The sequence below is a fragment of the Rutilus rutilus genome, assembly GCF_951802725.1.
Source record: "Rutilus rutilus genome assembly, chromosome: 19".
Classification (NCBI taxonomy): Eukaryota; Metazoa; Chordata; class Actinopteri; order Cypriniformes; family Leuciscidae; genus Rutilus; species Rutilus rutilus.
In genome coordinates, this window is record NC_140232.1 from 14,685,622 (window position 1) to 14,702,619 (window position 16,998).

General features: G+C 38.9%; 1 protein-coding gene across 3 annotated transcripts; it reads left to right on the forward strand.

Moving 5' to 3' along the window:
- Positions 1–57: 57 nt before the first annotated feature.
- Positions 58–16,998, forward strand: ggt1a (gamma-glutamyltransferase 1a). Of its 3 annotated transcripts, none has more exons than XM_084388819.1 (13): positions 58–248; positions 7,421–7,597; positions 7,676–7,806; positions 8,347–8,436; positions 9,347–9,539; positions 9,813–9,973; positions 10,070–10,219; positions 13,542–13,678; positions 13,914–14,101; positions 14,342–14,469; positions 14,592–14,704; positions 16,235–16,348; positions 16,424–16,998. In XM_084388819.1, exons 2-13 carry the CDS (start codon positions 7,425–7,427, stop codon positions 16,568–16,570), a joined length of 1,725 nt encoding a protein of 574 aa, XP_084244945.1. In that variant the 5' UTR covers positions 58–248; positions 7,421–7,424; the 3' UTR covers positions 16,571–16,998. The 3 variants fall into 3 exon arrangements, with proteins under 3 accessions (XP_084244945.1, XP_084244944.1, XP_084244943.1); XM_084388818.1 differs by lacking the exon at positions 58–248 and adding an exon at positions 1,604–1,639; XM_084388817.1 differs by lacking the exon at positions 58–248 and adding an exon at positions 6,881–7,123.

The following is a 16,998-nucleotide window of genomic DNA, read 5'->3' on the forward strand; positions in this document are numbered from 1 at the left end:
ACACGCAGTAGTTTTAGCTGCGGAATTGTCAGTGTTTTGTTCTTTATGCCAGCTCTCACGTCCTTGTATTTGTGTTTGTTGTCAGTTGGACACGTCCGCCTGATGCTCTGGTTGGTATTCAGTGGATGATGGTGATGCTCTCCAGCACCGCGCGTGGATCATTACTAAGCTCTGCTGTCCTGCCATTGGCTCGCGGTGTTTCGTGTATGTGCACCACATGCCAAGAACGAAAAATATGTGGTGGTGAGGTGAGGGGTTGTTGATCAACATTTTTTATTTAAATTTATCCAAAAAGAAATGAATATAATTGAATTTAGGGTAACACTTCTTTACAACAAGGTCTCATGTGTTAGTTAATGCATTAGCCTAACTAACATGGAACGGTGCACTAAATAGTTATGTTTCGGCTACTTTTTCTAATAGGATAGCTTTTTCGAGAGGGCTTTGATGCTTTTGGGAAACGCACCCCTGATAAGTTGGCTAGTGATGGAAAAACGAAGCTTTTCGGAACTCGAACCATTTTCTTCGCAAAATGATTCACTGTTTGCGATGCACTCGAAACACCAGAGGCTGGCAGCACCTGCTGGTCGAAACGATTTTTTTAATGTTTACTGCTTGTGTGTTAGGCAGGGCTTGGCAAAATGAGTCAATTACAAGTTACAAATACAATTATCCTTTTTGTATTAGCTATACATAAGTAGCCTATTACAAATCATTAAATTAATGCAAACATTTATTATAAAACTGACCTGAGATCAGTCAAGGGTTGTTTGAGCGTTCACCAGCTCAATGCCATTTAGCGGCGAACCATCCGAATTTTGAAACAATTCGAAACAGTAGAAGTAACGAAGCCTCGTTTGCTGAAATCGCGTGACTTGGCGAGTTTGACAAGATCCGATCCACTGATTGGAAACAAAAGATTGGTAGCCTAAATGTTTCAAAGCTGTGATAAGGTGGAGGGTTTCAAAAGCGCCAATCTAAGATGAGCAACTGCTACCATGGGTATGTAGCTACAAACAGATTATTGCGAAGAAGAGCAGAATCAAAGCACACTTCATAGTATTCACAGAGCCCCGGGCGTCTCTCGTTTTACCGCCTGCTGCGCCTCGCGTTTTTGCAGTTGAAAAAAAAGCAACTTCGAGTGGAAAAAGCGCCCGACGTCACGCGTTCCCTTTCGAGAGGTCTCTCGTATTTCTCGGAAAACTCCTCTTCTCGAGAATATTGAAGTCAAATTTTTAAAACGCAGTGCAGCTGCACAGCAGACACATAGCTGAGTGTCTAGCGCAGTCATTGGCTGTGCTGTGGCAAATGCACTAACCTATGGCGAGGCGGCTCAGGCGCGCGAACCAATCAGGCCGCTTCGTGCCCAGGCACATCAGAGCCTGCCAGAATGGGCGTGGCTTATAGCTATATAAGCCCCCTTATTTTTGCCATAGAATCAGATTTGATCTCCTTCAGCAAGTTCTACTTCGCTGACCTCCGGATTGAGAAGCCTTCGCCGCCGTCGAAAAGCCTTCAGCGGAACGAGCGACCTGCAAAGCAGTTCTGAGGACGCCGGCTTCCTGTCTTCACTGAATGCCGCCTTCAGCCCGCTGTTCTGCTGTGCCATCCGGCGCGCTATATCCTTTAAAAAACAATGGTGTGTTCGCCGCTGCTACTCACTTTTTTTAAAAGAGCTATTTCAGGCGTTGTTACAAATGCCTTGGGTCTCATGAGCCTCGCGCAGAGGCCCACTCTTCGGCGGAGACCGTCACTTTCTCTGCACTTCCTGTTTGGGCCGTGACCATGCAGAAGCTGCACTCCCTAAGGGCGGCTGCCCGGAGTTTGCTGAGATGGCGCTCTCCACCCTGCGGGCTCAACTGGCCAGCTTCGCCGACGACGACCCCGCGCCTCCCGCTCTCCCTTTTCCTTTGCTCGAGCCGCGCAAGAAAAAGCGCTGCGCACAGAGGATGCCAGAGCGGACGAATATGAGCAAGCCCACGCCGGCCTAGGCTGTAGTCTGGGGCAAAGTTTTAAGCACGCATAGCATTTTAAAAGGGGTTCCCATAGCGTAAGCTTCTTACACAATGCGAGAGACCTCTCGAAAGGGAACGTCTCAATTACTAACGTAACGTCGGTTCCCTGAGAGAAGGGAACGAGTATTGCGTAACCCGCCGTGCTACTGTGCTTAGGTCAGGGGATCGCTTCAGTCGATTTAAACCTGATTCTATGGCAAAAATGGGGGCTTATATAGCTATAAGCCACACCCATGGTGGGCTCTGATGCACCAGGGAAAATTGGTTTGTGCCGCCTCGCCATAAGTTCGTGCAGCTGCACTGCGTTATAAAAATTTGGCTTCAATATTCTTGAGAAAAGGAGTTTTCTCATGGTAAGCTACTTACGCAATACTCGTTCCCTTCTATCAGGGAACCGAAGTTACGTTAGTAACCGAGACGTTTTCGAACATGAAAAATGTGTTAGGTGCGATTAGCCTTAGGCCCCGTCCACACTACTGCGTTTTCGTTTAAAAACGGAGACCTTTTGCTACGTTTGCACCTCCCGTCCACACTAAAACGTCAAAAACGGAGACCCAAAACGGAGAAGTTTAGAAACGCTGCCGACCCGTTTTTCGTTTTGAATCTCCGGAGGGCGTTTTAGTCTGGACGGGTCAAAACGGAGGACTTTAGAAACGATGACGTAGTAGAGGCTCACGCTCGGATCTGATTGGGTGTCATCAGTCATGGCGTAGGCTATATCTTTTCTAGCAGCTGTTGTGCAAGTAAATTCTGCATTTTACAATGCTAACTGCCTACATGCGCCGGAGGCAAGCTATTATTCGAGTGATCTGTGACAATTCCCGGTAAAATAGTGACAATGTGACAATTCCCGTGTGCAACTGACAATTCCCGATAAAATAGTTTACGTTTGACAATTCCCGGTATCAACCGTGTACATGGAGCGTCGGTTTTGGGTTAACCCGGGAAGAACCAGCGCATGGTGGGATAATTTTATCAATGAAGTTGTGTTTACACCGGCTCGCGCATGCCCAGTGTTGGTGAATGGTCACGTGATCCGCGTTTTCAGTTGTTTTAATGTGGACGGAGATCAATTCTAATACGCAGCTAAAACGCTGGTGTGGACGGAGATCGTATTCGTTTTAATTCTCCGTTTCTAAACGAAAAAGCAGTAGTGTGGACGGGGCCTTAGCCTACCAAAACAGCAATCCTCCTTATGTAACTGACAGTTTTACTCACTGCTAGTAGAGGGGCAAAAGTATGGAAGCTTGTTTTCGCCACAGAATAAAACAATTTAAAAGATAATTGCGATTTTTTTTTTTTTTTTTTTTTTTTTTTTTTATCTCGCAATATTCTGACTTTATAACTCGCAATGCCGAGTTTAAATCACACAATTCTGAAAATAAAAGTCAGAATTGCTAGATAAGATGTCAGATTTGTGAGATAAAAAGTCTAATTACTTTTTTAATTTCTTATTCAGTGAGGGAGACAAGCTTCCAGATAAAAGTTAGTGTATGGTGTAAGTAATTTTAGGGGAAACAGCTGAGACGTAGATACTAGCAATACAATCGATCAACACATAAATTGATCAAGCTAAGGTATGGTGCTGAAATTCTCTCTAACCTAAATTATAAATGGTAAAGTGTAAAAGGAAAATGCCTTACACCCAGAAGATTCAATCCATATCACAGGTCTTCTGTTGGCATTGAATGTCCATTACATATTTTGTCTCACTGAAATCCTTATAGTTGATAATGTGGCCTAGACGGTCGCTTAAGCTTTTCTTATTTAGCTGCTGTAAAGCTTTTCATTATCTGTTATCTTATAAGTGACATGGCAGATGGAATAAACCTTAGCAACAGACCTTACTGATGTCCCTGTCTGATTTGCAGACTTGCAGCCTTTTTTTAAAAATATGTATTTTATTTCCAATGTGAAGGCAAGCTATATGGACACACACAAAATGAGTTCCTGGGGGTTGGTTTTATTGCTGGCTGTAGTAGCATGAGTGGAATATGCCAGTAAATATGGCATATTCCACTCATATGAGTCAAAACATAACATTCTCACATTAAAATCAATTATTTGGCTCTGCACATTTGTTGCTTTACAAACGAGTGTGTCTGTTGTGTTGTTACTCCATTTAAGTACGTATTTCATATACACACTAATTCATATGTGAAAATAGCTGTGATATGCTGTGATGTTAGTGAAATTCAGTGATATGATTTCGTATTATGTGTAATCTCAGCAATCCAGTGGCTCATTAATTGTTAATTTCCAAAACATCTGGCTGTCCAAGTCACTGCTCCCCTTAAATAACAAAAACAAGACTGTACATATATCCGAATGAAAGCGAGATTGTAAGAGTTTTTAAAAGGGCGTTATGAGCATGTATCATTTATTAATTAAATTCAGGCAGTACTATGATAAATAAGGGCTGTAATGCAGTAGTTAGAAGTTGTTTTAATTGTTTCAAACTGACTTGAATGATTGTGAGATTGTCAGCATTAATGGGATGAATTAATCAAGTAACGTGCCATGATATGTTTGTCAAACTTGTTACCAAATCAATTTAGTGGAATCCTATTAGGTGAGTATAGTTCACTTTCTCTCTCTTCCCCTGAAACTGTTGACATAAATACTCATGCACAGACACGCTCTTTATCTATTTTCTTAATTAATTGAAGTTTCATTGTGTGAAGGGACTGCTGAGCGACAAAGCATATTAATGAATCCTGAACAGTGTGTGACACATAATGGGAGGAGCTGAAGACAAACTCTGACAAATTATACAGTCATGCTGACACGTCCTTAGTCAATTTAGGACTTTGGGACAAAAGGTCTCTTGAACAGGTCTAATGATGCTTCAAGTGTCTTGCCCTACGCTGAAAAGTGCTGTCCGGCTGTTTTTAATGGTGGCATTATTACGCAACTGTGCTCTTTGATGCCATTTACAAGGTCATGGAATTTTCTGTCATTGGTATAAAGTGCCAAAGGCCTGAAATGATCTTTAGCAAATCGTCAATGGAGCAATTCCCCCTGAATAAAGTTCCTGGAAGCTTTACAAGCATAAACATGACATTTTCAAAGTCAACACCAACATGCTGCATCAGAGGTGTTTCTTTGGAATCTTACGTAACAGGAAATGCTGACTCACATAAACTTCAAAAAGTCTGAGACCACCAGTGAAAATGCTTCTATGCATTCTTTTCGAATTCAATAGGCCATTTTCATTGCAAATTCTATTATCAGCATAACCAATTTAGTCAACATGTTGAAATACTCGGATGACAGCACATGAATGGCTACATTAAAATACATTTCACGACGTTTTGCTGTAATGAAGCCGGTGCTGAAGCTGTCACAGACATTTTTAATTCAAAACCGATGATCCATGTTATCCGTCATGATTTCAGAATGATCCAAAGAGTGTCTTGTTCTTCAGTGGAAAAAATAACATTTGTACAGGGGAATTTACATGCCAATGTCACACAGTGATCTAGAAATACTGCTGACTCTTCGATATTTTGTATTTATTTATTTATTTATTTTTGTAGCTGTGTTTTACAATATTGAATCCTATACAAATTGTCTGGACATTTTGACCGTTTTAAATTATTATTTTTAATAGACAACCCTTGTTGTTGTTGTTTAAATGTCTAAGATTAAGGGTGGAGTGAATGCATTGTCATCGCAATCTTGCAGTAGTTTTACCTCTGAAGCTCCTAAGCTTTTAAAAACAGGGTGAGGTTTCATGTGAGTAATAGCCTACCTGTATACGGTCAGGACTTTTGAAAAATAATCCAGTCTTAGCCAATCCCCTTGTTGTGTAAAGTTGATTTATAACCTCAAGTTAAATTTGAATTAGCACAGATTACATCTGTCCCCAGTCCCATTCACTCTTGAGTTGATACATCCACTTACACCAGAAAAAGGATTTCGGTTTTATGGATTATTAAGGATTATTGTTCACCAGGCATAATCATCTGTGAGGTATGTCTATCTATCTATCTATCTATCTATCTATCTATCTATCTATCTATCTATCTATCTATCTATCTATCTATCTATCTATCTATCTATCTATCTATCTATCTATCTATCTATCTATCTATCTATCTATCTATCTGTCTGTCTATCTATGTCTCTCTCTGTATTCTCAATCTCTCTATTTTTCATCTTTTTGTCTGTCTGTCTCTATCTATCTCTGTCTATCTTTCATCTGTCTGTCTGTCTCTATCATCTTTCTTTCTGTCTATTTATCGTCTGTCACTGTCTATCATCTTTCTCTTTGTATCAAACTGTCTATCATCTTTTTCTCTGTCTGTCTATCTTACATATTTCTGTCTGTCTATCTGTCTCTATCTATCATCATTCTGTCTGTCGGTCTGTCTCTGCCTATATCTTTTTGTCTGTCCGTCTCTCATCACTCTGTCTCTGTCTATCTAATGTCTCTGTCTGTCTATCAGTCTTTATCATTCTATCATCTTTCTGTCTGTGTATCTAATTCTGTCTGCCTTTCTATCAATCTTCTGTGTCTGTCAATCTGTCGTCATCTATCTGTCCGTCTGTCTACCTCTGTCTATCGATCTGTCTCGGTCTATCGTCTGTCTGTCTATCGGTATGTCTCTGTTTATCTATCTTTCATCTTTATGTCTGTTTATCTATCCATCTCTTTGTCTATCGATTTGTCTCTGTCTATCTATCATCTATCTCATTGAATTGTGAATAGTTTTTCAGATTCAGTTTTTCTGGCTTCAATCACTTCCACAATATCTGATTTGACTGTCTCAAAAGGCATAATGGTCTACTATCTGAAAAATAAAACTCAGGGATTGTATCTTATGTGACTGTTGTACGGCTTGGATTTACACAAGGATGGATTTACAGGGTTGACACAGAGCACAATTTATAAAGTGCCATGACATTGTAGAATGAATGCTGAGCCGTATTATTAAACTTACAGAACAGCTGTAAACAGTTATGATGATAGTGATGTGTTACTGTAAAGGATTTATTCAACAGGTCCTTTGAGCTGGGTGACATTTCATTGTTATCCATTTCTCCTAAAAATTACCTGAGGTTTACACCCGTGCTTCTATTCATGAACAGCACATGTTGAAAAGGTGATGTAACTTGTATGCTTATTTTGGGGGGAGAAATGTTCTCTATGATCACAAAAATGTGCATGCCCATATACTGCTGCATATATTTGAAACCCATTATGTAAATACAGTTCACTGATCAACTGAGAATGATGAAGTAAATTACATTGAAGTGGTGGTGATAAGCACATGTCAGTCTACAAAATAAATAAAGATATTTGTATTGTAATGAGTGATAATCTCATAGATTTCATCAAGCATACATCAATTACACAAATATGACTAACTCAGATGTATTCACATTCTGTATCCATTCAGGAAAATGGTCAAGAAGTCTCTTGTTGCTGGGCTGGTGGTCTTGCTTGTGGTTGCAGTTGTTTTTTTCATGGGTGTGTATTTGGGGATCGGAAACAGGACACTCGCTGTATCCTCGGGCCATTTCTACTCAAAAGCAGCAGTGGCAGCAGATGCAGGGAAGTGCTCTGAGATTGGGAGGTAAGAGTCCAAAGATCCAGAGTTTCCTTGCGTGCCATTGAGCGTCACTTACACACCCAGCTTTCTTTATGTTTGCAGGGACATCTTAAAGCGCAATGGTTCAGCAGTTGATGCTTCTATTGCTGCTCTGTTGTGTGTCGGGCTGTTTAACGCACACAGCATGGGCATTGGAGGGGGGCTGTTCTTCACCATATACAATGCAGCAACAGGTAAAACACTGGCATTTATGCATTCAGCTGATGCTTTCCTGGGGATCGAATCCATGACCTTTGCGTTGCCTTCATTGAACACGTTGAATTAAATGTAAAAGATACTACAATAATCTTCGAAAAATCATTTAAACTGCAGGGCTCCACAAAATTTACATCCCTTTCTAGTAATCCTGACACTGAAGGACATGCTTTAGGAATTTAATATGACGCAGAGGTTATTTGCCATTCAGCAGATACTTGTCATGCAAAGTGACTTACAGTAGATTAATTGATATGACATGTCCAAGAGCAACCTGGGGTCAAATGCCTAGAAAAAGGGCACATGGTTTGACTCAGCATCATAGTGACCACAAATCTTGCGTCACTCAAATGACGTGAATAACCACTGCCTCATTAGGTGAAGCTAACAAGATTAAACAGCAATTTATGGTGACTCAAAAGGCTTAATGTTTTAGTAATTTATAGTCTTCATAAACAACCCTCAAAATGACACAGTCTTGACAATGAAATAAATAAATTCCATGTTTTTGTCCACAGGAAAGGTGGAGACAATTGATGCCAGAGAAACTGCTCCAATGAACGCTTCAGAGGACATGTTTGGCAATGACACCCAGCTGTCACGAAAAGGTACCATTAATATTACCATAACGTATCACCAAGTCCAGCCTCCATTCTGTATTATAATTGCATTACTTAGTTACTTTTTATGGAAAGTAATACTTTACTTTACTCTTCTTACACTTTATATTTTACACTTTTTCTCACCTGGACTGGGTTCTATTTTTGGCAAATGTAAAGGCCATTTCACACCAAAAGTGAAATGATGCAGGAGAAGACAGTTAAACACTCTTACTTCAGCAATAAAACATATAAATAAATAAAACACAAATGGGATTTTTAACTATGGCATATTTTCCTGACTTTTTTCTGCATGTTTGTCACATCATATGACTGATTTGGTGGACAAAAGTTTTTCAAATATAAGTAAAGCATTTTTTTTTTTTTTTTTTAAGAGATAGGCTCAATAATACAAATTTATGTCAAACTATTGGCCAAACTAAATTTTTTAATCAAAAATACAGTAAAAACAGTAACACTGTGAAATATGATTACAATTTTAAATCATTCTAATATTCTGATTTGGTGTTCAAGAAACATTTCTTGTCATTATCAATGTTGAAAACAGTCGTGCTATAATAAAAAATCTGATAAAAAATTCCTCCGAAACTGTAATAGGATTCTTTGATGAATATAAGTACAAAAGAACAGCAGTTATTTGAAATATAAATCTTTTTTTGATCAATTTTGATCAATTTATTGAATCCTTTCTGAATAAAAGTATTAATTTCTCTCAGAATTGTTACAAGAATTTTCTTCTTTTAAATAGTCTTTTTAAATTGCATTAAGTTGTTTAAAGTATTTTTGAATAAATTAACAGATAGAACAGAAAATGAACGTTGTGTCATTGTACTCACCTTATTGCAGTTCTGGCCCTTGAATGATGAAAACACTGTACTGTGTCTTGTTTGAATGGCAGGAGGGTTGTCCATCGCCATACCAGGAGAAATCCGTGGTTACGAGATGGCGCACACAAGGCATGGGAGACTTCCATGGAGGGAACTGTTTCAGCCCAGTATAGAATTGGCACGCAATGGTTTTCCAATTGGCAAGTCCTTGGCCAATGCCATTGCAAAAAACAAAGAATCAATTCTGAGTGACGTGATGTTGTGGTAAGGATTTATCTTTTGGATGCTATACAGAAACAGGGCAATCTGTGAGAAAAATCTACTTATCATAAATGAAAATGGCACATTGAGTTTCTCAGTGTCAAGTAATAAGTGTAGCAAGGTTTACGGTTGTGTACTGTTCATGCTGCATCATACATTATTAATTCTACTGATATTAAACACATAACTAATCTAACTCGCCACACTCTATAAACACTGCCTCTACTAGTAGTTTTAATGAAATCATATTGATCTTGTCCTCTCTCTGTGTTCCAGTGAAGTGTTTTGTGACTCAAACAGAAACCTCCTGAAGGAAAATGATATCATTCGATTTCTCAAACTCGCTGACACCTATGAGAGGATAGCGGAAGAAGGGCCGGATGTTTTTTACAACGGATCTATGGCCCAGAATATAGTGGATGATATCCAGGCTGCAGGTCACTTCATACTTTCTTTGTTTAACCCATTTATCATGCCTTAAAGGTCATCTGACCTCATTTTAATAATTTATGCAAATCAATCTGTCACTACAGGAGGGATTATAACACTTGAAGACCTAATGGAATATAAGCCAGTGTTAAATGAGACCCCGTTGAAGTTAACTGTGGGGGAGTACACCATTAATATTCCTGATGCTCCATCCAGTGGACCTGTACTCGCTCTGATTCTCAACATAGTGGATGGTGAGTCTTTGTGCATGCTTGCATCAATGAGATGGATGGATTGTTCTTTACAACATATTTAAGCGTTTTAGAGATTATGTTCAAACATTTGATAGATGTTATGGATAACTATGAGAGAACATGTTGTTCTTTGAGCAGGACTTGAGTACCTGATTATGTAATAATCCTTCATCACCCCAGACATATATTAACTCACTCAGAGACGCTATGTCAGAGTGCAGTACTTCATTGAGTAATTACAGGATTGCGCAAAAGAGCTTCATTCATGAGGGCGAGCGGCATCATGTTATGCATTACGAAAGAACGTACTGTACATTCAGCTGATCATTATTACAAAATAAACATCAACAATGCGGGCAGGATAAGATCTTGTATCACCCTGTAGGGGTTTTTACATTTAAAGACCCAGGACCAGATATGATGAATGAAGACCAGGAGTCAAGAGATGCAATAAATGAAAGAAAATTTGGTCTACTTTAGACATTCTACTAACTATAAGTAACTTTGCAGCTACATGTCAACTAACTGTCATTAGAGTATTAGTAGACTGTCTGCTTAATATCTGCTAACACTTTATTTTGTTGGTCCCCCAACAGACATTCTACTGACTAACTTGGCAACTACAAGTCAACTTATTCTCCTAATTCTCCAAACCCTAACACCTAACCCTAACCTAACAGTCTACTGACAGTCTACTACAGCCTACTAATACTCTAATGAGAGACATGTAGTTGAAAAGTTACTTATAGTTAATAGAATGTCTAAAGTGGACCGTCGAAATAAAGTGTAAACCAATGTAGCAGTTGCTTTGGATAAAAGTGTTTGCCAAATTTATAAATTTGTAAATTAAATCTTTATTTAGAGTTTAAAGTCCATCATGATGTACAAAACAAGCATCCAACTCAATAATGTTTCAAAAATATGAAACTGCATTTTCACTGCAATCTATGAAAGAGATTCAAGATGCCAGTGCCAGTTTTGTTTACATGAAACAAGAGAAACGAATGGACTGATACACAGCATTGCCATTGACGATAGAGAATATTAGAAAATATCTAACTGCAGAATTCCATATTCCAGAGAGCCGTGTAACTATAATACAGGATGATTCTGCATTCTACTGTGCTGCTTTTCCATTGTTTTTCTATGTAAATATATGAAGAGTTCAGATGCAAAAGCCTCTAAGTGCCATCTGAAAATTTCTTCTAGAATGATCATTTTTATCAAGCTTGCATATTTAAGTTCAATAATTTCACTTAAATGGCAATGCAAATTACCTATTAATTGTCATTTAAGTGAAATTACTTAAAGGTACAATATGTAAGAATTTTGCATTAAAATATCCCATAATCTCAAGGCTAGTGTTATATATTTTGTTAAGTTGATTACTTACAATATCCCAAATGTTTCCAATTATTTTTAAATCGTGAGAAAATTGCGATTTTAACCAAGGAAACGGGGCGTTAGAGCAGGGGGGAGCTGGGAGTCGCCAGTCAATTGCGTCATATCCGCATTACCCTCGGTTTCCGCTCGTACTGCGTGGAGTCCTGGACAAATGCGGAAGTTGTAGTTGTAGCGTCTATCAAGCAACACACGTTAGCTTGTTTCGTGCAGTCGTTATGGAACACAATTATTCTTTACCGATTGCAGCTGGTTCTGTCGACAAAGCATGCTTAATTTGATATTTTCCAAATGTAGCATTCGGTAATAGTTATGTTTATGTAAGGGGAGTATTATTGCTTTAGATCTGTGTTTAGTTTATTGACATTGTTTATCACGTCTGGTGTTTATGGCCATGTAAATAAATATAGCATGTGTTATACATAAAGATTAATCAGTATTTTGTCAAATGATGTGGGTATGTTCGAATGTACTTTTACAACAATTGTTTAGAACACGTAAAACTGCGCCGCGTTATCACAACAATGAATTCGACATACAGTAACATCTATGATAACCAATTTAGTATTAAACCTTACTTTTCTTGCGGTTAATTCATTTTAATGAAATAAAAGTGTGATGAGGTTCAAGAGTCAGGAAGGAAGAAGACGGGTCGGCGTGACTGGGACTCGTACTTTATTAAAATAAAACAAAACAAACAAAAGTCGCGCACAACGCGCATTCACCGTGGCAACCGCGACGGCACAAAACAGTTCAAAAATGAGAGCTCGGATCCACCGGTTTTCTTTCTCTGCGTCCAATTTTCTCTTCAGTCTCTCTCTCGTTCCAGCGCGCGGCTTAAAAGCGGTCTCTCCACGCGGATCACAGCAATAAGACACAGGTGTTCGTCATTTGCACTTGACCTACTTGCGGGACGCTCGTCTCTTCTCTCTCCCATTACAGACCGCGCTGAACCACGCCCCCCTCGCCACAAAAACCATGTAATTATAAAAATAAAACTTAACCTCATCCATGAACATGATTTTTCGATTCCCGTCTGACTGATTTACATCCACGGTGGAGTTTAAAACGACAGTTCCCATCATTCCACGCTCCTTCACATCGTCATCAAGCTACGCCGTTGTTTGGAATGTAGCGCCCTCTAGCAGCAAAAAATTCTTGCATATTGTAGCTTTAAATCTTTATTTAGAGTTTAAAGTCCATCGTGATGTACAAAACAAGCATCCAACTCAATAATGTTTCAAAAATATGAAACTGCATTTTCACTGCAATCTATGAAAGAGATTCAAGATGCCAGTGCCAGTTTTGTTTACATGAAACAAGAGAAACGAATGGCATAGCATTGCCATTGACGATGGAGAATATTAGAAAATATCTAACTGCAGAATTCCATATTCCAGAGAGCCGTGTAACTATAATACAGGATGATTCTGCATTCTACTGTGCTGCTTTTCCATTGTTTTTCTATGTAAATATATGAAGAGTTCAGATGCAAAAGCCTCTAAGTGCCATCTGAAAATTTCTTCTAGAATGATAATTTTTATCAAGCTTGTATATTTAAGTTCAATAATTTCAATTAAATGGCAATGCAAATTACCTATTAATTGTCATTTAAGTGAAATTACTTAACTTAAATATACAAGCTTTATAAAAATGATCATTCTAGAAGAAAATTTCAGATGGCACAACTCTTCATATATATATTTTTTATATATATTATATAACTCCGTGTTATACACAAATGCAATGGTCAAACACGTCCATTTAGTGTATGTTTACATAGGGACAATTCCACTGTGATTCTTTTCCACTGTTCTAAGACTTACTGAATTGTGTAAGCAAAGTAAATGTTTGCGTTTTGATCTTATGGAAATGTATTACGGTAATTATTCAAATCAAGCATTCAACTCTTATTTTCTAGGTTACAACTTCTCAAACAGCAGTGTGTCCACAGCAGAGATGAAGACTTTGACATATCACCGCATCGTAGAGGCATTTCGTTTTGCTTATGCCAAGAGGAGTAAACTGGGAGACCCGCGTTACCTCAACATTACTGATGTGAGTGCAACTATTTACTAAATATTTCGGTTGGGTTTTTTTTGCCTTACACAAGGAGTTATGGGAATTAAAGCAACACGATCTCATGCAATTTTACTCAAGATCTGTGAAGTGGTTTAACGAGTCCTTTTATTGTCTGACTATATTTTCCCAAGGCCTCTAACTGTTCCGATTTCATGCACCTACGAGTTCAATGGCCTCTTGTAAATCTCTTTTCAATTATCTCCTTTCCCAGCTCATCCAAAACATGACCTCAGACTACTTTGCAGACAATATTAGGAGTAAAATCACCGATGACACCACTCATCCAGACACCTACTACGATCCCGAGTACTTTGTACCCGATGACCACGGCACGGCTCACCTGTCAGTCATCGCAGAGGATGGGAGCGCGGTGGCGGCCACCAGCACCATCAACCTTTAGTAAGAGGAAAAAAGGGCACTAGACCTACGTTTCTCACTTTATTTATTTTTAAAAACACTGTTCCTCTAACAATATTTATATAGTCTGCTCTCATATGTTAGTCTGGATCCCTGAGAAAGAAAAATATGATTGTTTTTGGTGTCAAAAAAAACATTTTAAGTGGACCTCAAGGGGAAATGCTATATTTGTGTTCTCTTCATTTAGATCTGATTATCTTGATCTTTCTTCTTTTCTCACAGTTTTGGCTCTAAGGTGATGTCACGCTCAACTGGGATTATCTTTAATGATGAGATGGATGATTTCAGCTCCCCTCACATTACCAATGGCTTTGGGGTTCCCCCTTCACCCAACAACTTCATTCAGCCAGGTGTCTTGGGTTTTACAGCCTAAAATAAATGAAAAAATGATACCCCTTTTTATTTCTATAGACACACTGGTAAAATTCTAATGAAAACATGTATTAACATACTACTTTTGTCTTTTGACAAGGTAAAAGACCACTTTCATCGATGTGCCCCACGATAATATTTGACAAACACAACAGAGTCAAAATGGTGGTTGGGGCCTCTGGTGGGACGAAAATCACCACAGCAACTGCTCTGGTAACCACAAACATCAAAATGTTTAATATCTGTATATCCAATATCACATGAGTAGCAGTGAGATATGGCTGTATATCAGCACGGCTGTGTTTCGGCCGTAGGCACAAACTTTGAAGGAACAAAACTGATTTTTTTGGATATAATATTATGGACATCGACCTGAAGAACGTATGCTATATCAAATGCAGGTAATACACTCATTTAGCCGATCTCTCTCTCTCATAATACCATACTACACTCTACATAATCCAAGATTCAATGAAGCGACTCAATGTTCCTTCATTACTAGTTCTAAAGTGACGTTTTAGAATTGGTAACGGAGGCTTGGGCTCAACTGTTAAAGTGGTGGTTGATTATGATTTCACTTTTCTAACTTTAGTTAGTGTGTAATGTTGCTGTTTGAGCATAAACAACATCTGCAAAGTTACAACGCTCAAAGTTCAAAGCAAAGGAAGATATTTGCTTTTAAAGAAATCGTTTTTTAAGGACTACAACAAATGGCTGGTAGGGACTACAAGACATTCCTCCCGGAACCCTAAAATTTACATAAACCCCGCCTCCGGGAACACGTCCATGTTGAGAAGAGGAAGAGTTGTTGTTGTAGAGCACATTTGTGAGTCTGCTCAAGCTGTCGCATCCGTCTTTTCACATGCAATCCAGTACGTAACACAAATGCAATAGCTTGTGACTCTGTAGCAATCTTACAACAGTTTCCACACGAGCGACTTATAGATTATCATGACAGAATATGCTAATCAATGACTTTAAGATTTTTAACTCCACATCAGCAACATAAATTCATCAACTACCCACTCAGAAATGTCCTGTTGCATTATACATGTTGTCACTTCTTCTTGAGTCTCTCCATCATTGTCCAACTCCAGTTTAAACATAAATGGCAGAACAGTTTCTGACATTTTAGTGCTTGTCTGTGTGAGGTAATCGGAGCTGCTCATTTGCATTTAAAGGGACACACACGAAACGACGCGTTTGTACTGACCCTCAAAAAGTGTCAATTTGAACATGCTGTAAAAATGATCTGTGGGGTATTTTGAGCTAAAACTTCACATACACACTCCGGGGACAACAGAGACATATTTTACATATTGTAAAAAGGGGCATTATACCACTCCTTTAAACTATCAACTTGAGATTTGAATCCATGGCGGAAGGAAGTAGTTCGGCACAAAAGAGGGTTTTTAAAGACACTCCGTTGTTGTTTCTTATTTACTCATGTGTGCCGTCGAACTGTTGTATTCGCAATATCACACTTATATAGCTGTGCGATATGTCTGTATATCAGCACGCTGTGATTCAGGCGTAAGCTCGAAAAGTAATATATCATAAGTATACTGTATATCAAAAGTATATCACATAAGTGCTGATATACAGCCATATCGCACTGCTACTCGTGTGAGATATATATATGTATATGGATGCAAGTGCAAAAATGCAGCAGTGTTTCCCAGCCATGGCTTTGAATGTCACCCTTTACTTTCTCCCTTATAACACTTATTTCACATCTCCCAGGTGATCCTGAACTCACTGTTCTTTCACTACGATCTGAAGAAATCAGTTACAGAGCCCAGAGTCCACAACCAACTCAACCCCAACATGACAGTTGTGGAACAGGACTTTGAGCAGGTGGGTTTCTGCACTTGACCACTGAACTTTCTTAATGATAAAACCGTTCATTAACTGTGTGACATGATTCTGCAGAGTGTTCTTGATGGCTTGGCTCAGAAGAATCATGTAACGGAGCTGCTGAGAACACCAGGAGCAGTAGTGCAGGCCGTTGTGCGACAAGGGGACAAACTCTTCGCTGAATCTGATCCCAGGAAAGGCGGCTATCCTGCGGGATACTGAACACCACTCTCTCTCGCCCTTCTCACATTTTGTGGACCTTCGGTCATTGGTGACTCATTCAAGAACCAGGAAAACAAATATACACATTCAAAAGCAATACACCTCTCAGTCCAACAATCAACATGGACCACAATGCACAAGGTTGCACAAAGACTCCCTGTATTAATTAACTTTTCTTTTTGATGGGAAAATGTTTCATCGGTATCAATAGTGCCTAACCTTCATATTGAACGGTCTATGGTTTTACCAAGCTTATTTATTCCTTTTGTGTGTAGAAAAGAGTATTGATTATCAGTATGTGGGGGTCCTTAGGTACCTGATTCCATTGTACAGGTTCTTTGTTGTGTAATGGAGGTTTTTTGGTTAATGGACATGGGGTCAATGTTGAGAGTGCTCCAAAATGAGGATGTGCGACTCTTGTTCAAGTC